A 20,176-nucleotide genomic window follows, 5' to 3' on the forward strand; every position below is an offset into this window, starting at 1 on the left:
AGCTTGTTTTACTTTTCTTTTGTAGTTGGTCGGCTGCTGTATTACTCCATATTGGCTTTCAATAAAAAGCCGAGTAAATCTCATTTCTAAAAAAAGCGACGTAACAATAAGGATGTGTTTAGTTGGTTGAACAAAGTTGAATGAGATGAGATTGTTTTGGATGGGATGAGATTGAACGAGATGATACTAGATGAGATGGTATAAGTAGGTTATTTGGTTAGATATATGGAATGGTACGAGAATATGTTTGATTGGTTATATGAAATAGAACGACTTGGTACAAGATTCTATTTAGTTGGTTGAATGGGTTGATTTTGGATGGGCTGTAAAGGATGATAAAAATACATATAAATAGAGCATTACAAAGGAATTCACTTTTTCACCATATAATTTAAGACTAGAAATAATTTTAGAAATTAGTCCATCACATAAGAAGATTATTAGAGAACTTTTGTAGATTTTTGAGAATTTATTTGAGACCGTAACAATTGTTAGAAGTTATAAAAGTAACTTGTTTTTGGAGAATTTTGGTTTCAATTATACATAGACTTTTTTTGTGTGAATCCAATTAAAATATGTTGCACATAGATTATGGAACACACACAAAATTCTATGATTTTTTAGAAACAGAAAAATACTGTTGTGAACAGAGGTAAATGAGTCATACACCGTTATTGTTTACATCGGGACGATCGGTCCTGTACAACGTCGTTCCACCAAATTTGCCAAACGAATCGGCACATCTCATAGGAATATTCCAGTATATGTATCGGTTCATCCAAAATGAAATAGTGTGATTCTCTATTTCGCTGAACCAAACATGAGGACCGGCTAATATCCGGATGAGGCCGTCCAGGCATCCAAACACACGCTAAAGCACTAAAGCAGGTACAATGGTTCATATCAGCCATCTTACAAGTTATCTCATGTATTCCTATCTAAGAATTTATATGACGTGAAGAGAAAAGAGATGAGAGAAAAATGTTGTTATCTTGAGAACTACTATATCATAAGCTAAAATTTTATATACGAGATGATTGGCATATTATTATACAGTATGTCATAAGATTGATGTGCTATCTTTCCTTCCATCAAACCACAAATTAAGGGATGCGGAGTTACTACGAGACAATAAAAAATAACTAATTGCAAGACATGTTTATTAAATGGTCTTAAAATTATGTAAAGGCTACTAGGCGGTATTATCCTTGCCCTAAGACCGTTTTGACACGCGGGAATTTTCTCATATTTCTTTGACAATTACACTATTTTCATGTGAAATATGAACGTGCACTCAAGAACCCGACTCTTCGATGCAAAACAACACATTTGGGTACAAATTTGGCTCTTGGTATTAACATAACTGCGTTTATTTCCCAGAGAAGAGAAAGTGACCGGAAGCTCGAAAAATTGCTACATGGGGATCACAATAAGAATTCCTTTTGCTACAAAATACTACAAATGAAATGCTACGCACCGTTGCGTTCTTGATTCTTTTACGTAACTACTGTGTGCTAAGCCTCAAATGGATCAGACGGCCTGGAGGCTGGGCTCGGCCGGCTTGGCGCGGGCGTCCAGGGCGGCGAGCCACTCGAGCAGCGCCTTGTAGGCCTGCTCCGGCGCCTCGTCGTGCGGGCAGTGCCCGGCCTGCAGGTGCACGACGGTGGTGTCGGCGTAGAACTCCTCGATCCGCGCGGCCTTGGCCGGGCCGACCCACGGGTCCAAGTCCCCCCACAGCAGCAGCAGCGGGCACGACAGCTTCCCCAGCAGCCGGTCCAGCGTGTACCGGCTCTGATTCGACATGAACCGCGACATTAGCCTACAGCGCAGCCAAGGATCATCACACATCTCAACAAAACCACTTGAAGAATCACGTCCGGATTGTCGGTCCCGTGGTTAGTTGGCACCTGTAGTAGACCTCGCCGGCGTTGGGGTCGGCCGTCGGCGCCGTGATCGACCCGACGAGGTAGTCGTCGACGTTGCTAGAATCTATGTACACCTGCAAAGTTTGCATCAAGAAACAGACGTCGATGTCACACAACCGCGAGTAATTAACATGGCGCGAGGCACTGGCCACTGGCAGTGGCAGCAGCCCATGATCAATCAGATCAGTTCTGGTTCTAGTTACGTTACGCTTTTCAAGACTTTCTCGACCCTGGCCGGCTGCTTGGACTGCCAGAAGAGGAACCCCAGCACAACCCGCTGGAAGGCTTCCTTGAGCGGCCTCACGATGAACCTGGCCACGGGGTTGCTCTCCTCCTCCTCGGCCGGCGCAGCGGCCGGCTTGTTTGGATCGGCGAACTGGCCGGCGGAGTTGAGCAGGACGACGCCCCGGACCAGCTCCGGCACCTCGGTCGCCGCGAACAGCGTGGTGAATCCCCCTAAGCTGATCGCACATTGATCGATGTGTTACAGACGTGAGAACAGTGTTACAGCTGAAACATGCTCCCGTCGGACATGTCGTTGTTAGAAGTATGGCAACAGACCTGAACGTGTTGGACGCGGTCACAGCGTTGGAACGGCACAGCGCGCCGCGCACACGGTCAACTAGATGTTAGGCAGTTAGCGTTCATGTAGGCTTGATCCTGCTGAATCGGATCACGACTGATCCCACGATGTATTCTGTTGTAATCACGAACGTGTAAATGCCTGAATGTAAATACAGAACGATCTCCTGAGAGATCAGTGTGCTTGGCAATATCTCTCTCTCGCAAACTCTTTCATGGTCATCAGAGCCACGATCTAGCTTCCGCCATGTCTGAGAGTCCAAGCTCCGCTTTCTCCAATTCATCCAACTCCTCTCAATCCGGCCTACTGCCAACACCAGCGTTTAGCCAACTAGTCAGCATCAAACTCACGCAGGACAATTACCTGCTGTGGACTGCTCAGGTCGTCCCCTATCTCAAGAGCCAAGGGCTCATAGGGTACGTTGATGGCTCGATCTCATCTCCGAGCCAAACAGTCGTCGTTCCGCCCAGCGAGGCGAGCGGCGGCCGTCGGATCACCGTCAATCCGGAGTACACTCTCTGGTACCACCAGGACCAGCTCGTCCTGAGCGCACTCCTCTCCTCACTGACGGAGGAATCACTCGCACATGTTGTGGGTGCAACAACGGCGCGCGACGTCTGGCGCACCCTCGAAAACAACTTCGCCTCGACCTCGCGCGCGCGGATCATGCAGATTCGGATGCAGCTCGCCACCATGCAGAAGAAAGATCTCAGCGTCACCGACTACTTCCGCAAGATGAAGCGGCTCTCCGACACGCTCACCGCCATCGGCAAGCCCCTGCAAGATGAGGAGTTCATCTCCTATCTGATGCGCGGACTTGGAGAAGAATACGATCCGCTGGTGACGAGCATCACCACGCAGATCACACCGTACTCAGTCAGCGACGTCTACTCCCACATGCTGAGCTACGAGATGCATCGAGAACAGAATAACACCACTGTTCAGGTATCAGTTAATAGTGCAGGAAGAAATGCAGGCCGTGGAAACGGCAATGGAGGTCGCGGTGGCCGTGGACGCAGCGGCGCTGGCCGTGGCGGCGCTGGCCGCGGTGGAGGTGTCGGCCGTGGCAATCAAGCTCAAGGTGCCCAGTCCGGTTCTGGCGGACGCAGCACACGTTGTCAGGTCTGTGACAAGCCTGGCCACGATGCACTGCGATGCTGGTACCGGTTTGATCACTCCTATCAAGCCGACGACAACAACAAGGTCGCTGCTGCCGTCTCCAACGCCAACTACTCCGTCGATCCGAACTGGTACGTCGACACAGGCGCCACGGACCACGTCACGCATGAACTCGATCATCTCACCGTCAAGGAAAGATACACAGGAGGCGATCAGGTCCAAGTAGCAAATGGAGCAGGTTTGTCTGTCACTCATGTTGGGCATTCTTCGATTGCTGGTTTAACTAGGCCTTTACATCTTAGACATATTCTACATGCTCCTAGAATCAATAAACACTTGATCTCTGTTCGAAAACTAGCCCATGACAATGATGCTTTTGTTGAATTTCATCCCAACTCTTTCTTTGTCAAGGACCGAGCAACGAGGACAGTCCTTCTCGCCGGCAGATGTAGAAATGGCCTCTACATTCTGCCAATAAATCAACCCAGTCAAGTCTTACTGATGGCCAAAATCTCTCAAGAGCAATGGCACAGAAGACTCGGACATCCAGCTTCCCCAATTACTCTTCGGATTTTGCAGAAAAATAATATTGCTGTAGACACAAATATTTCTTGTCCTAGAATTTGTGATGCCTGCCAACAAGGAAAGTCTCATCAACTTCCTTTCGGCTCTTCCTCGCATGTATCTACAGCTCCTTTGCAAATTGTTCATACTGATGTTTGGGGGCCTGCCCTAGCATCAGTAAATAATTCCAAATATTATGTCTCCTTTGTTGATGATTTTACCAAGTATGTTTGGATTTATTTCTTGAAATGCAAGTCTGATGTTGAAGCTGTATTCATTCAGTTCCAAAAACATGTTGAGCATCTTCTAAACACCAAAATTTGCTCGGTTCAATCAGATTGGGGGGGAGAGTACCAACGTTTGCATAATTATTTCAAACAATCTGGCATTGATCATCGCGTTTCTTGCCCTCACACTCATCAACAGAACGGGGTTGTTGAGAGAAAACACCGTCACATCGTTGACACTGGTCTTGCTCTTCTAGCTCAATCAAATATGCCATTGCGCTTTTGGGATGAAGCTTTTAACACTGCTTGTTATCTCATCAATAGGATGCCTAGCCGAACCATTGATCATGACACACCTCTGCACAAACTTCTTGGCACTACACCTGATTATTCTTTCCTACGTGTTTTTGGGTGCGCATGCTGGCCAAACCTGCGAGCATACAACTCTAACAAGCTGAATTTCAGAACTAGACAGTGTGTGTTTTTGGGTTATAGTTCTTCTCATAAAGGTTATAAGTGCTTTGATCGTACTACAGGACGTGTTTTCATATCACGCGATGTAGTATTTGATGAGACACTTTTTCCCTTTGTCATTCAACCTTCAGTGACTGAAACACCAAAATCCACACACCATCCTACACTTCTGCCGATGCTAGCCAAATCCTACACCTACACTGAAAACTCTCTCATCCGTTCTGACAACACCATTGTAGTTGAACCAGCAGTAGAGGAAACTCACACAAGTGATAGTGAACCTAATCTTGATGCTAATCCTGATCTCTCTAGTGGCAGCATTTCTCATGCAGATGAGCAGACTGCAGATCATGACAGGGAAAGTTCAGAAAGTCCCTCAACTGACAGCCAACCTGACAATGATGATGCAGCTCAAGATCATGTTCAAATCGAGACCAACAAGTACTCAATGAGGACAAGACTTCGTGACAATATTGTCCAACCCAAAGAATTCAAAGATGGTACAGTCAGGTATTCAGAAAAGGGAAGAGGCTTCACTGGTTCTTCAGCTATCAGAATTCCAACAAAAGATAGAGTGTCAACAATGGCACTGTCTGCAGTTTCAGGTTCAGCAGTTTCAGAACCATCCAGTTTGCAAGAAGCTCTAGAGAGTGCAGAATGGAAAAATGCTATGGGCATTGAGTTCTCAGCTCTACAGAAGAATGAAACCTGGGTTTTAGTGCCACCAAGAAAAGGAATCAATCTCATAGACAGCAGATGGGTTTATAAAGTAAAAAGGAAAGCAGATGGTTCAGTGGAGAGATACAAAGCAAGACTGGTGGCTAAGGGATTCAAACAGAGATATGGTGTTGATTATCTAGACACTTATTGCCCTGTGGTTAAGCCATCAACGATCAGAATAATCCTCTCTCTTGCAGTGTCACAAGGATGGAACATGAGGCAGATAGATATTCATAATGCTTTTTTGCATGGAGTTCTTCAAGAGGAAGTCTACATGAGACAACCTCCAGGCTATGAAGACACAAGCAAGCCATCAGATTATATTTGTCGTCTGAAGAAAGCACTGTATGGGCTTAAACAAGCTCCACGTGCCTGGCATTCTAGACTCACTAGAAAGTTGCAAGATCTGGGGTTCAGTTCATCAAAAGCTGATGCATCCTTGTTTATATTCAGAGAGAAGGGCACAACCATCTACATGCTAATATATGTTGATGACATAATTATTGTCAGCTCATCATCTGCTGCTACCAAAACGTTGATTCAACAGCTTATGTTGGATTTTGCAGTAAAAGATTTGGGTCCATTGGAATACTTCTTGGGTATTGAAGTAAAACAAGAAACCGATGGAATTCTGTTATCTCAGAAAAGGTATGCTCTTGATCTGTTAAAAAGAGCAAACATGGAGCACTGTAAGGCAATCTCTACTCCCATGTCAGCATCTAAACAATTATTCAGAGATCAAGGTTCAGTCTTGTCAGACAAAGAGCAGTACAAATACAGAAGTTTAGTAGGTGGATTACAGTACCTAACCATGACAAGACCAGACTTGGCATTTGCAGTAAATCGAGTGTGTCAGTTTGTTCAATCACCTACTGATGTTCATTTCTCAGCAGTGAAGAGGATACTAAGATTTATCAAGGGTACAGCTGACCAAGGACTGAAGATTCAGAAATCTACTACAACAACACTCAGTGCCTTTTCCGATGCCGATTGGGCTGGGTGTCCCAATGATCGAAGATCAACTAGTGGTCATGCCGTCTTTCTTGGATCAAATCTTGTATCTTGGAGCTCTCGTAAACAAGCGACAGTCTCAAGATCCAGTACAGAAGCTGAATACAAGGCAATTGCCAATGTCACAGCTGAATTGATGTGGGTGCAGTCATTGCTAAGAGAACTTGGTGTGTTTCAGTCCCGAGCACCTTTGCTTTGGTGTGATAATCTTGGAGCAACCTACTTAACAGCTAATCCAATGTTCCATGCAAGAATGAAGCACGTCGAAGTTGATTTTCACTTTGTCCGTGAGCAAGTGGCACGCAAGGCGATGGAGGTTCGATTCATCTCAACGAAAGATCAACTTGCAGACATATTCACGAAGCCACTGTCAAGAACTCCATTTGTTGCCAACAGTCACAATCTCAACCTGAGAAGACCATGTTGTGATTGAGGGGGGCTGTTAGAAGTATGGCAACAGACCTGAACGTGTTGGACGCGGTCACAGCGTTGGAACGGCACAGCGCGCCGCGCACACGGTCAACTAGATGTTAGGCAGTTAGCGTTCATGTAGGCTTGATCCTGCTGAATCGGATCACGACTGATCCCACGATGTATTCTGTTGTAATCACGAACGTGTAAATGCCTGAATGTAAATACAGAACGATCTCCTGAGAGATCAGTGTGCTTGGCAATATCTCTCTCTCGCAAACTCTTTCAGTCGTGCCGTCTGAAATTGAAGTTGAAATGTCGTCAGTTATTTGCGTAGTACCTGTTGCCAACAAGGACGGCTGGCTCCTTGACGACCTCCCTGAGGAAGTCGGAGACCTGCTCCATCCAAATGGTGGCCTCGTAATCCACTAATGCCTTCTCGCTCCAGCCGAAGCCCAGCAGGTCTATGGCGTACACCTTGTGCTTCTTCGCCAGCTCCGGGATATTGTACCTGCAGACAAAATCACAGCAGATCAGCGTGTGTCTCGCAGTGTGAATGCAGAGGTAGCTCAAATGCTTCACGCATAGGACATTGGTATCTCTGAACTTGAATAGACTGAACTTCCAACAACCACGCATTGGGTTTTCTCTCCGTGCAAGGCGTGTTCCGAGATATTGGTATAAAACACTAGTTGGATTCCGTATTATCTCTTCTCATAGTATCCTCTCGTCTAATAAAAAAATTTAAATTTTGAATAATTTACTTATTTTTTTAACTCACTCTCGTCCTCCAAACTCCCCACCTAGGCTGCGGATATATAATCTATTTTACTAATAAAAAAAATCAAAACGAAAATTAGTGGATAATCTTTTACTCTTTTTTCAGATCTTATATGAAATCAAACTACGGTATTGTTTCCGATATATTCATTTAGCGATGGTTACATAGCATATCTATATCTCTATATTTTAAGTTTGTGATTGATATTTTTAATATTTATATTTTTATTGTAACGTACGAGTAATTAGATAGTTAATTAAGCTGTCGAATAGGTCATAGATACCCAACCTCCAATGGAAGGCGGAAGCGCCGAACCCGTGGATGAGCACGATGGGCTGCCCAGCGCCTTGTTCGACGTAGTGTATCCGGCGTCCCCTCCACGTCCAGAAGCTGTACCCGTCCGCCTTGAACGGCAACATCTCCAGCCCTGCATGCACAATAGTCGAAACCGAGCCTCTGACGATGCTGATATGCGGCAGAATTTGAGAGTTGCAGCGTTCAGACTTGAGAGTGTCTAGTAGGTTGAGACATGATTAAATACCTCGAGCAGAGCCGTTGCCCGAGGCGGAGGAGGTTGGCATCGAGCAGCAGACGGAGAGCGCGATCCCGGCCTTGGTCACGAGCTCCCTCCTCTGCATCATCAAGAACCTGCCCCCTGCCGATGTCTCCAAGGATCAGTCTAGCTTGCCCAAGCATGCCCAAGAGCTGAGCTTGGTAGAGACGAGAACACCCACCGTTGAGGCCGATCCGGGGGGAACGCGCGCCGCAGCGGCGGCCAGAGGCAGTCCGGAGGGCTGCCAGGGACGCGACCGACATTGGCGGATGAACAGAACGGTAGGCAAGGCTTCCGGGGAGGGAGGGAGGGAGCGACTGCGAGTTCGGGGGCTTCGTTGGTTTTTGTACGTTTGCGCTTGGGATCGTGTGGACGTGTGGTGTGGTGTGGCGTGGCGTGGCGTGGCGCGCAATCCGGTAGCCGTGGCCGCGGCTGCGGCCGGGCCAAAAGAGTTTGCGAGGGAGGCAGCTCGCCAACGACAGGTTCGCTCAGGCAGCTTGGCCTGGCCCGTGAACGCGCGCTGCGGAAATATCTGTCTGCCGCCTCGTGGCTGGCGTGTGAGAACGGAACCTGGGCGGCTGGGCCATGCAATGCATGGCTTGAGCCCCGCAGACTGCACGCATCACATTTCACATGCGCCGTACCACAGATGTCGAACAAAATACAGAGGTGTGGGGAACCAAGCCTAGGTCTCACCAGGTTTTTTTTTTTGACTCTTCACCACTGAATACAGCTGTAGTATCTGAACATGAGCGCGCGTACTCACCCCACACACACGAACCCACTCCACACACACCTAACGCACGCACATGCTAGCCCTACAACTACACGCAGCTTGAAGAAAGCGTCCATCCGAAGATCACCAGGACCCATCGAGAATCCCGTAGACGACGAGCACGTCGTAATCCTCTCTGTAGCGTCACGCTGGAGAAGCTGGGAAAACCGAAATAAATCGGAACCCCGTGCGTCACCCAGGCTTGATCTTGTGTATCTCAGTGAGGCAGTTTTTTTTTTTCAATAGTAAGCTATGTTACTCTCCATAACAAGATGATTGGCATCATTTTTTTTTCTGTATCTCTAGTTTTCAGTATTTGTTGTGTGAGTATATACGTATATCTGTAAGACATATGGCTAGTTCTAAAAAATTTTTGAGAGGTGAAAAACAAGACACAGGTCAGAATAGCCTATCCGTGGGTTTTGAAATGGGATTGGAGATTTCAATCCAATCCATTATTTGTCATTCAATGAGTTTGGGTTTAGGATATATACAATTAAATGATAAGGATATCCCTACGAAAATTAAGTTATGGAATGATCATATGGATAAATAGAGACAGTTTTGTGATTTCACCATCTTTTTCTACCTTTCCTGACCATGACTCACCTCCTGTTTGGGTTTGAAACGGTGGGAAATAGGCTGCCCAAAATTCATTCCCGAACCAAGCTCATTTCCCCATCCACAAAATCAAACATTGGATTATATCTGCCCACTCATTTCCCATTCCCAACCTCAACATCCTGATATCCCCATACCAAACGCCACCGAATAGGCAAGACGAAAAAGGAAACAAAAAGATGAGGTAAGAACTTTCAGACAGGTTCATGTTACGATCCAATGATGCCCTCTCTGAACACCTTCATGAGAATTCTTGTTGCGAAATGCCAGTGCTTCGAGACCTCTACATTTTGTACACAATAAAAAAGAGCCTTGAATCTTCAAACGATCGGGGAGTATATTCGGTAGTACACATGTGAGCGTGCTGCGAACACATGATTCAGCTCTGAAGAACAGCGCCGCTGCTACTTGCTACTGCTCCTCCTCCTGCCAATTCAGAATCTCTAGACGCCGAGCTCGTGATGATAGCAGCCGGGGCCTCGCCTCGCTTGAAAAAGAGGGAACCGAGCGCGAACTGCGAAGCGTTAGTTTATGCATCGGCAGAGCATGGACCACGGAGCGCACGTCGATGAGCTTGAGTTCCAACTTGGAAAAATTCTCAACCTTTGCAGCTGCGCTGACCAGCCCAGGCACTGGCAAATGGCTCCAACTAGAACTGGGCCACTTGCCAGACTCAGCAAGCGAAATAGCATACGGATTTTGAATAGATTATCGAAAATGGATGGAGCATAAACTATTTCCAGCCTCTGAGACTCGGAGACCACTTGTGACAGAGAACCCCATCGCATGCTACCCTTTTGGAAATAAACAAAAGAAAAGCATCGATCAAAGGGTGGGATTAAAGTATGGCCTACTTGGCTGTCAGCGTCGGCCTGAAGAGAACTAAAAAATTCTCAAATGAAACGCCAGGGACCAACGGTCCTCACTTCGATTAGGTCCTGCTAAATAAGATTAGCTCACGATGGTCGTCACTAAATTAGGTGACCCATCCCATCTGCTGATTGGGCCACCACCTCATGACTCGAATGAGGTGGCATGTCCAGTCAGCAGTGCATGCTTTCATGGCGCACACGGGCTTACGGGGAGACGAGGCACTTGAAGCTGAAATGTAGGACCTTCCTACAAGTGTAATGGTGGAATTGGTGAATACAGAGGTTTGTGATTCGGTGTGTAATTTTACATGCAAATGTTTAAAGGTGTTGCCTCTTCGACATTTTTGGCAACATATGTATAGTTTTGGGGAATTCACTTTACACTATAACACTGATCCGACGTTGCGTTAAGGACCGATTGTGAGGACTGTGCGCTGATAGTATACTTCCCAATCCCAAGACAATCACTGTACAAAATTTCTAGGTGAAAAGGAAAAAAAAATGCTTGAACGGTGCCAAGTGCCACTGCCAACACCTCTCCTAGTTGCTCGGTCAAAAGGGCAAGAAGATAAGAAGATCTCATTGCGCAGGCCATTATTGGGAGTCTCATGACGTACAAACTCCAAGATATTTTCAGATCATGGACCATCATGTGCTTCTTGTAAAAAATTGATCATAATAACCAACTTTCTCGTTCATACTGCCATTGTACTCCAACTAGATCTTTCCTAAAGACGATGCCTGTGGAGTAGTGGCCCAGCTGATTAACGCCAACACCATATATACCCTTGCCTATAATTGTTTTAGCAAAACCTTCCTAAAGACGATGCCTGTGCCTGAACATGGCGAGTTATTGGCAGCTGGGTGCTGGCATTCAGATGGGGTCATGCAGGAAGATGGCCTAGGCGTGGTCTCCATGCCCATACGAAAGGAATGGAATGAAATGAATGTGCTCTCCTCTCTCCCTTGTGAGCCCATGTCGATGCCTTGGATGCAGAGCAAGCCGACGATGCAATGATGCCAATGGCAACGCAACGGCAACGAGCTGTCGTCCTCATGAAGGGTGCAAGTATATCTCATATCTGCTATCATGTGTAGGATCAGTAGTGCTGTTGTCCCCTTGATTTTGATGTCGTGTAGAAGAAAGTTCCTTTCCTCCTTTTTATAATTCTCGAGTGACCAATTTACATTGTTAAATTGCCATAAATCTGAGGTAGTTTGATCACATGGGTGTGCACCTTGCTCAATCTATGATGTGAGTTCCACAAAAAGAAAATATGTGATGCGATGGCTGGTGCTAGAGTAAAGCAATGGATAAATAATTCGCTGAAAGAATGTATTAAGATTTTAAAGGAATTTTTGTAGGAGAAAAAATATTTTATCAATAGGATAACCTCGCTGAGCTTTTTCCCAGTAAATATAAATGAGTAAATTTTGTAAAACTACAGATACATTGATAAAATTATTATAAAACTATAAATTTAGTATCAATTTTATCATAAAACTATATATACTTTGATAAAAATATCGTAAAATTACAGATTTAACGTTGATTTTATCGTAAAACTATAGATTCTAAAAGAGCTGTTACCAGTCCCATTATTATGACGATTGGGCTCTGCTTGTAGTCTCACAACAGCTGACAATTCATGAAACAGATCATCCATGAATTCATGTGTCTGCAAGCGGGGCTTATTCGTTAGGTTAACATGTCTGCAATCTCTATAATTTTACGATAAAATTGGCGCTAAATTTGTAGTTTTGTGAAATCATTGCTTAAATATATAATTTTGCTAAAGTATTTATAGTTTCATGTGCTCCCGGACGGTCCGTTTCATGAGCTGTCAACTGCTGTGGGACTATAAGTATGGCTTGATCGTCATGGTAACGGGGCTGGGAATATCTTCTCTAGAATTTGTAGTTTTGCGATAAAATCGGCTGTAAATATATAGTTTTATAAAATTATTTCTTAAATATGTAGTTTTGCGATAATTTTGTCGAAGATCTATAATTTTGCGATAAAATTTACACTAAATCTGTAGTTTTACGATAATTTTATTAAAATATATACAATTTTGCGAAATTTACTCATTATAAATGATCTGAACTCTTAAAGTTTCAGTGAGCCACCAAGTGTGCAATCATGGGCCTCATGTAGTGAAACTGCCAAGAAATTTCTTTGTCTAAGATGAGGATGCAATTTACTAGAGCACCATGAGTGAAAATGCACTTCAGGACCACGTGTGCCTTTTCCTACCCAGAAGTTCATGCATGTCTCTTGTTCTCAAACTTACACACATAAACTTCGACCTGTACACTTCTCAAGGAAGACATATGCTTAGTACATGTGGTTACCATGCAAACTTAGTTATTTTTTTCATTAATTTGGAAGATATACAACTTAGTTTCTTGCTTATGGACATCAAAGTGTTTTCCATGAGATGAATTTGGCTAGGTCAAGTTTCCTCCATTCCATGATGCCTTTCTCATTTTGACAATCCACGATTCCATTCCCGCAAAGAAGCCTTTCTAAATAAAGTATCTTTACTATGGAGTAATTTGCCCAGCTACCTCATCAGTGCAGTTCAACTACAAAACCAGAACAGACGCCGGTAGAGTGCTAGTTGTTCACACAGTGTACTCATGTTACAATGTTGCATAGGATTCTTGTTGGGCAGTTGTGAGTTTTGGGAGTTGATGGGTTGCAAGTAACACACTGGAAAGATAAACACCTTGAAAAGTGAAAAGTCAGGGAAAGAAAAAAAAAAGCTGCCCCACCGTGCTTTAAAAAATCGCCACACCTTTTTCCGAACCTTGTATCCTCAGCCTAACACAAAACCACAAACAGCGCATAAAATTCACAGGAGCTGCAGTGGGTTGAGATTGAGACTTGAGAGAGCCTGTGTGTGTGTGTGAGAGAGAGAGAGAGGGAGGAGGGCGGCACTGGAAAGGGATAGAACCTGGAAGGCAAATCCATAGCTTAGAGGGAGGCAAGGAGGTGGGTGATTATCTGATCTGGAGCTCTTGGGGCGAAGGAGCTGGGAAAATACCATGGAAACGGGTATCAGATGCGCAAGAGAGGCTATCCGTTCTTGGCGGAGGGATTTGGTCTTTTGAGCTGCGGCGCTGGAGAAATTAGATCCTGGGGCCATCCAAGTGAAAGAAAGACTCAATTTTTCCGATGCCCTGTTGCTGCATTGCTGGCTCCCTCCAGATCCGAGCTGTTGCACGAAGGAAGGTGGGATCTTTGCTAGCCAGCTCTTCAAATCCGCCCAAAATTTGGGTTTCTTAACTCTTGAGCTGTTCTTGGGACCTCCGTGCTTGAAATCTTTTGAAATGGTCGATTTTTTTTAGTTGGAGTAGATGTGGGAGTGATGTCGACTACTTTATGAGCTGTCGTGCTATTTTTTGGGGTTAGATTCGCTAATAATGGCGGATCTTGCCATGGAGGAGTAGGGGTTTCTTTCGGCGAAGGCGAAAGAAACTTACCATAATCTGCAATGTCTCTGAAGAGCATTGTGCGGGAGCTGAAGGAGATGAGGGATGGCATCGGGAGCATGTCGAGGCGCGCCGGCCACGGCCGCGCGGGGTCACGGCATTCTTGGCCTGGCCTGTGGGCCGAGCAGCAGCAGCCGCAGCGGCAGGGCCAGGGTCAGGAGGGGCCGCAGCAGCAGCAGGGGCGGTGGGCGAACCTGCCGCCGGAGCTGCTGCTCGACGTGATACAGAGGGTGGAGGACAGCGAGGCGACGTGGCCGGCGCGGCGCCAGGTCGTGGCATGCGCCGCTGTCTGCCGGTCGTGGCGCGAGGTCACCAAGGAGGTGGTGAAGACGCTCCAGGAGTGCGGCAGGATCACCTTCCCCATCTCCCTCAAGCAGGTATCTACCTCCTACATCATTGTCTCCTGCTATCTTGAGTTCATGACTGGTTTGCTAATTAAGATGTAAGAATTTGGATGTCTGGATGCTCAACTTGGTGGTTTCACGCAGCCGGGCCCTCGGGAGCATCCGGTGCAGTGCTTTGTGAGGAGGGACAGGGCGTCATCCACCTATCTCCTCTACCTAGGGCTCAGCCCATGTAAGTTATCATGTTTGGCTGTTGAAAGATATAGTTTAGCATTCTTGTTCTTATACTCCCATTTATAGTCATTTATCTGCATCAAGATGAATTGTTTTCGTAATGGCTATCTTGTTCTAGTGCCATTTGCATGGACAAAATCTCAGAAGTGGCCTTACAACTTCAAATCTAATCATCTAGTTAATTCTATGGTTAATTCATTTAGTTTAGTGTGTGTCAAATCGGATTGCATCGAAGATGCCTGGTTTAGGTTCAAACACAATCTGGTTCTGTTCTCTTGTACATATCACAAATTTTCCTACTAAATGCAAGAGCATTGGATCCATAGTCTAATGCACGCCTGGACGTTTTGTTTACCCTGCCTGTCTTTGTAGCTGTATTCCATGCAAAGTTCAGCTTAGAAGTATGCAAACCAGAACAATCGAATAAAGGGAACATTTTTTCCTGCAAGAGCTGAATCGGCTGCTAGTCTAGATTGAGAAAGAAGCCAACTGTAACTAGTGAATTGCGACCATCTTCTATAGACTGTGAACATACCTGCCTCACCACATTGAAGTTACTTTCCTTGCATCCATAGCAAACATAGCAGGGCCCAAAGACTGAGCCCAATTGTTAGAATGGTGGTGAATTATCTTTTACTAGAATAGGCAACAAGGCATTATTGTGGACTACCTACGGTATGCATGCTTTTCTGCACATTCCTATTTGTGCCAGATTGTCATACCTGGTTTCAAAAGAACAAATCAGATGCATTCCACATATATGACAAGATCAAATTTCATACATACAGTGACTTCATAAGTGATAACATAACAATGTCATTACATAACGATAAGATTCATTACAAAAGGACCTGTAGGTCTTAAAGAAAACACTAAGATAACTTCCAGTGGTAGCGGGTTTTTGATCCATCCACAGATGTTGTCCGAGAGAGCACCAGTCTAGAAAATGGTCTTCAGGTCAAAAACTTCCTTCGCCTAGAACTCAGCATCCATTATCCGGGACGTCCTCAAAGTCTTCACCTTCTGAGCAGTATCAAGAGGTTGGGAGAAGGCAAGCGTGAGTACATAGAGTACTCACCAAGTGTGGGAAAATATGATATGAATGCTTAAGGCAAGAAAGACTCGACTCAGGTTGACTGTATCTATGCCATCGAAATCTATGACTCAAAAAGGACTTAACAATTCTATTTATTATGTGTGATAACACTAACATTGAAGGAATAGCTTATCGGATTCCATTCGACTACTAAACTCACCAGATATCCCATATTCGGCTACTAACTCACCGGGGTACCACCACCCGACTACCCAAAACCAATCATCCAAGATCGCCACTAATCATGAAGAAGTTCAAGCCCGCTCTTGTCCGTGAGCATGGCTGATCGATCAATTTTCTACTCTGCAGAGTCTGCAAACTTTACCCATGAGTCGTGATCAACTCTTTTGTTGGTACACGTCGGTACCTTACACACTTCCGAGGTGTGCACCGAAAGATCACTACAAGGCCTTTACAAGGTGTCTCCAAATCCGTAAACATCTACTAAGGTTTCACTGCTAACAGGGATTTTTTTTTGTCTACGCTATTTTTTTGCCCCCCTCGAGTCCAATCTCGGGATGGCGCTATGGCAAGGTCCCTAATCCCTAAGGATCCACTGCAGAGGCCCTCTCTTGTGCCACTCAACCGTCTACTGGTGCGTACAGAATAATGACGACATCCAATTAATTGGCTAGGCCGTACCATATAAGCCTCGTGGTTACGCTGTTATGTCGGGTTACATGTCTATGAACCGATTCTTAGGATCTCAAGCAGGTACTCGTACATCACCTAATGCGCACACACCAGCCATACCAACCAAACCGACCTGTTTATATCTCTATGTTTCATGTTGCTACAAAAGATTATCCAAATCGGTTCATGTTGCAGAGACCATTAGTCAGATTAACATTTAAACCACTTGACTTGACAGTATGACTAAGCATTTCTACCCGACACTTAAATTACAAAACAAGCGATAAGGATAATTATGGAAAATACTATTAAACCCTAAATATGAGATTCATATTGACAAACATGCATTTAGAAAGTAAAAGACACACTTTCCTATAATAGGATCAATGTGATCAAGGACACTTGCCTTCAGCAGCGGACTGCTCAAACTCTTCGAAAGTCCGGTCCTACAGATTCACGAACTGCTCGTCCCCTAATGCAATCACGCACGCCGGAAACAAATAAGTACAAACATAGAAGAACAGTACACTAAACAAAAGCAAAACGCTATGAAAAGCCTACTAACGGATAGTATTCGCTGCTACGATCGTGTGAGCACAAGAATCGCCTAAAACGGAGCTCGTATGAAAAAGTTATGAGGGTTTTAAGCTATAGGAGCTTTTCTGAAAAAGAAAAGAGCTACTTTGTAAAAATAGAAAGTTCTAGGGCTTATTTGTAAAATTTAGGGATCTATTTGTAAATAAGTAAAAGTTCAGAGGGCTAAAAGTAAAATAACGGTACTGATAGGGATATAATTGTGAAAACAGTAAAGTCTAAGGGCCTAAATGCGTCATAGGCTGATTGGGCTTGGGTGAGTGATGTGGGCGACACGTGGCGCTGACGTGGATCACATAATCCGACTGGGATTATGTGCCACATGTCAAAATCTTATTGGCTCCCGAAGGGGTATTCAGGCTTCTAATCGCGGATGTCCATCTACAATCGCTCGGTCGAGAGCGGTTTGGTGGGTGGGGGGGGGGGGAGACGGGTGGGAAATGGCGACGTCGCCTCGGACATGGTTGGAACATCGCCGACGACGCTCGATAAGGAGCTACGGTCTACCAAACGCGACGGGAAGTGATGCAAAACAAAGACGGGGTGATGAGGAGTCTCACCAAGGCTTCATGACGGTCGAAGATGGCTTGGAGATGGTTGGCGACGGTGAGATGGCGGCGGCGATGATCGGCGCTTGATGGGAAAGTGGGTACGACGACGAGGATGTGAAACCGAGGATCGGTGAGGCTTCCTGGGGATCATGCAGTGCCGAAGGGCGGGTTAGTGGGCGTCGGGACGCTACAGGGCAATCTAGCAACGCAGAGGAGCGGCGGCGCTTACCGGAGCTCGACGGAGATGGCCGTGTAGTGGAGGAACAGCATCGAGGAGCGGCGGAGAAGACTTCCCGTGCTCCTACGGTGCCAGCGACGTCCTCAGGCGCTACAGGGAGGGCTCGGGCACGGCGGTCAGCGACGACAGGGCTCTGAGCGGCAACAAGGGCGGCTCTGTGCGACGGGGTTGAGAGGGAATGGGGGAACCAGGAGCACGACGAGGTTGGGTGGCATTTATAGGCGCGAGGGAGTGCGTGCTGTTGCGGAGATGTGGGGCGCGGTGGTGGGGCGTGTGCTGGTGGTTTCGGTGGGCGGCGGTTGCGAGCACAGCGCACGGGAGCGGGCGCGGCTGGAGCGGAAGAGGGAGATGACAGGTGGGCTCGGGCTGTCGGTGAGAGAGAGCTGGAGTGGGCTGGGCTTTGGCTGGGCCTCGAGAGCGGGAGATGGGTCGGACCGTAGCAAAAGAACGGGCGTCACACAGATGCACAGATATCTACTCCCTTGGTCCCTTATTAATGTGGATGTGGTCCTGCCCACAACAAACTCGGCATGCCGTTGAGTAGAGTGTATTCAGAATGGTTAAACACCCCCACCTCCTGTTTAGGATATAAGTTTTGATACAATTACTATAATTTTGACTGATCTCTTATACGGAAACTTATATGTGCTCAATTAATGTTGACTGCATCACTAACTGGTGACTGTTTGTATATAATACAGCGCTGCATGGGGAAAACGACAAGCTTTTGCTTGCAGCTCGCAAGGTCAGGCGTGCCGCTAGGACTTCTTTTGTGATCTCGCTGGTGCCTGACGATTTCTCTCATTCTAGTAGTACCTACGTGGGCAAACTGAAGTAAGCTTCTTATTATATTAACTCTTGTGGCATGGTTGATCTACTTTGCTTAGTAACCTTCTAACCTCACCATTGTTTCGCATGATTCAGGCCAAACTTCCTTGGCACAAAGTTCACAATCTTTGACAGCCAGCCTCCTCCGGAAACTGTGGTGCTGCCCAACAATAGACCAAGAAAAAGACAATCCAAACAAGTATCACCAAGACTGCCTCTGGGCAATTACAATGTTGCTACTGTCACATATGAGCTCACCGTACTACGCAATCGAGGACCCAGGAGAATGCAATGCACCATGCACTCGATACCAGCTTTGTGCATCCAGGAAGGTGGGAAGGCTCCAACTCCCACCGGCACCATCCACTCGCTTGATGAACAAGTGTTCACCTTACCAACTAACAAAGGGAATGAACCAGCCACGGAATTTTCGTCGACAAGCCTCAGTGCTGATTTGTCAGGACTGGCCTGTACAAACGAAGCGCCTCTAATTTTGAAGAACAAAGCCCCTCGATGGCATGAGCAGCTGCAGTGCTGGTGCCTCAACTTCCGAGGGCGTGTCACCGTAGCATCAGTCAAGAACTTCCAGCTTGTCGCCTCCGTCGATCCTTCCCTTAACATTCCCGCAGCAGAGCAGGAGAAAGTGATCCTCCAGTTCGGGAAAATCGGGAAGGATATATTCACAATGGATTACCGGTACCCGCTCTCGGCGTTCCAGGCCTTTGCGATCTGCCTGACTAGCTTCGACACCAAGCCAGCGTGCGAATAACCGACGAATAAGGTATAAGTTGGGTGTGAGTCTTGTTTATTCTCAGACAGAATCTGCTTCCTGGGCGATGTAAATCCTGGATCGTGCTATGCCGGGTTGCTGCCTGGACGAAATGGTAGCTTGTCAGGCATAGATGAGCAATGGCATCTGTACCATAGGAAGGTTCGAGTGACCTGTTGTAACCAACTGTTATGTATTATTGTCGGAATGTTTGGCTGTGAAATACCACAGCCTTATGGTTAATGGACGTACGTACGTTGTGATCATCTCGCCTGCTCTCTTTTGAACAGTGCTTCTATCCAAGGTTGGCAGGATCATCGTTCCTGTTTCCTGCTCCGCTGGACTCCCATTTCACGTTCAGATGCGAGACGGGAACGTTTTTCAGGGACTGAATGCTGCATCTGTGTCAAAGAAAAGAAGTGAATGCTGTTGGTTGCAGATCATGTGGCGGGCATCTCTGCATCATGTCTTCCGTACCCTCGTGATCTTTCTCACTGGACCCCTTGTCCGCACGATCTCTTTCGCATCAGCCTCAGAGAAGCCGTGTTCGCTTGGCGCGTTTTGCTTCACCAGGGGAGACGTGCGGTGAGCCGGTGACCTGCGGCTGCACCAACCCAACCGGAGACCATAAAGCTCACGAGGGCCAGCCGTAGGCGTCGTGGCGGCTACCGCCCGCTTCGTCCCGTGTGTTTTCCTCGCGCGGTGACGTGAACCACCCCCTTCTTTTTGACCGTATCCGCGATCCGCCACACACT

General features: G+C 46.4%; 2 protein-coding genes across 2 annotated transcripts; one reads left to right on the plus strand and one right to left on the minus strand.

The window, feature by feature from the left end:
• Window positions 1–1,354: 1,354 nt before the first annotated feature.
• On the minus strand, window positions 1,355–8,707 carry LOC133919622 (pheophytinase, chloroplastic-like). The gene is made up of 7 exons (XM_062364065.1): window positions 8,550–8,707; window positions 8,357–8,470; window positions 8,104–8,242; window positions 7,375–7,545; window positions 2,134–2,386; window positions 1,908–1,999; window positions 1,355–1,819 (listed from the first exon to the last, which is right to left on the minus strand). Exons 1-7 carry the CDS (start codon window positions 8,629–8,631, stop codon window positions 1,531–1,533), a joined length of 1,140 nt encoding a protein of 379 aa, XP_062220049.1. The 5' UTR covers window positions 8,632–8,707; the 3' UTR covers window positions 1,355–1,530.
• Window positions 8,708–13,328: 4,621 nt separating this feature from the next.
• Window positions 13,329–19,687, plus strand: LOC133919623 (tubby-like F-box protein 5). Its single transcript, XM_062364066.1, has 5 exons — window positions 13,329–13,874; window positions 13,991–14,511; window positions 14,623–14,710; window positions 18,526–18,658; window positions 18,749–19,687. Exons 2-5 carry the CDS (start codon window positions 14,137–14,139, stop codon window positions 19,419–19,421), a joined length of 1,269 nt encoding a protein of 422 aa, XP_062220050.1. The 5' UTR covers window positions 13,329–13,874; window positions 13,991–14,136; the 3' UTR covers window positions 19,422–19,687.
• The last annotated feature ends 489 nt before the right edge of the window (window positions 19,688–20,176 follow it).

Source organism: Phragmites australis, chromosome 5 (genome assembly GCF_958298935.1).
Source record: "Phragmites australis chromosome 5, lpPhrAust1.1, whole genome shotgun sequence".
NCBI lineage: Eukaryota > Viridiplantae > Streptophyta > Magnoliopsida > Poales > Poaceae > Phragmites > Phragmites australis.

Coding starts and splice junctions, on each gene's coding strand:
- LOC133919622 (XM_062364065.1), bottom strand. CDS start 8,631: ATGTCGGTCGCGTCCCTGGCAGCCCTCCGGACTGCCTCTGGCCGCCGC. Junction 2,387..7,374: donor GCCGTCCTTGTTGGCAACAG/GTACTACGCAAA, acceptor ATGTGCGATCAG/CTTAGGGGGATTCACCACGC. Junction 2,000..2,133: donor TCGAGAAAGTCTTGAAAAGC/GTAACGTAACTA, acceptor CAAACTTTGCAG/GTGTACATAGATTCTAGCAA.
- LOC133919623 (XM_062364066.1), top strand. CDS start 14,137: ATGTCTCTGAAGAGCATTGTGCGGGAGCTGAAGGAGATGAGGGATGGC. Junction 14,512..14,622: donor TCCCCATCTCCCTCAAGCAG/GTATCTACCTCC, acceptor GGTTTCACGCAG/CCGGGCCCTCGGGAGCATCC. Junction 14,711..18,525: donor CTACCTAGGGCTCAGCCCAT/GTAAGTTATCAT, acceptor TATATAATACAG/CGCTGCATGGGGAAAACGAC.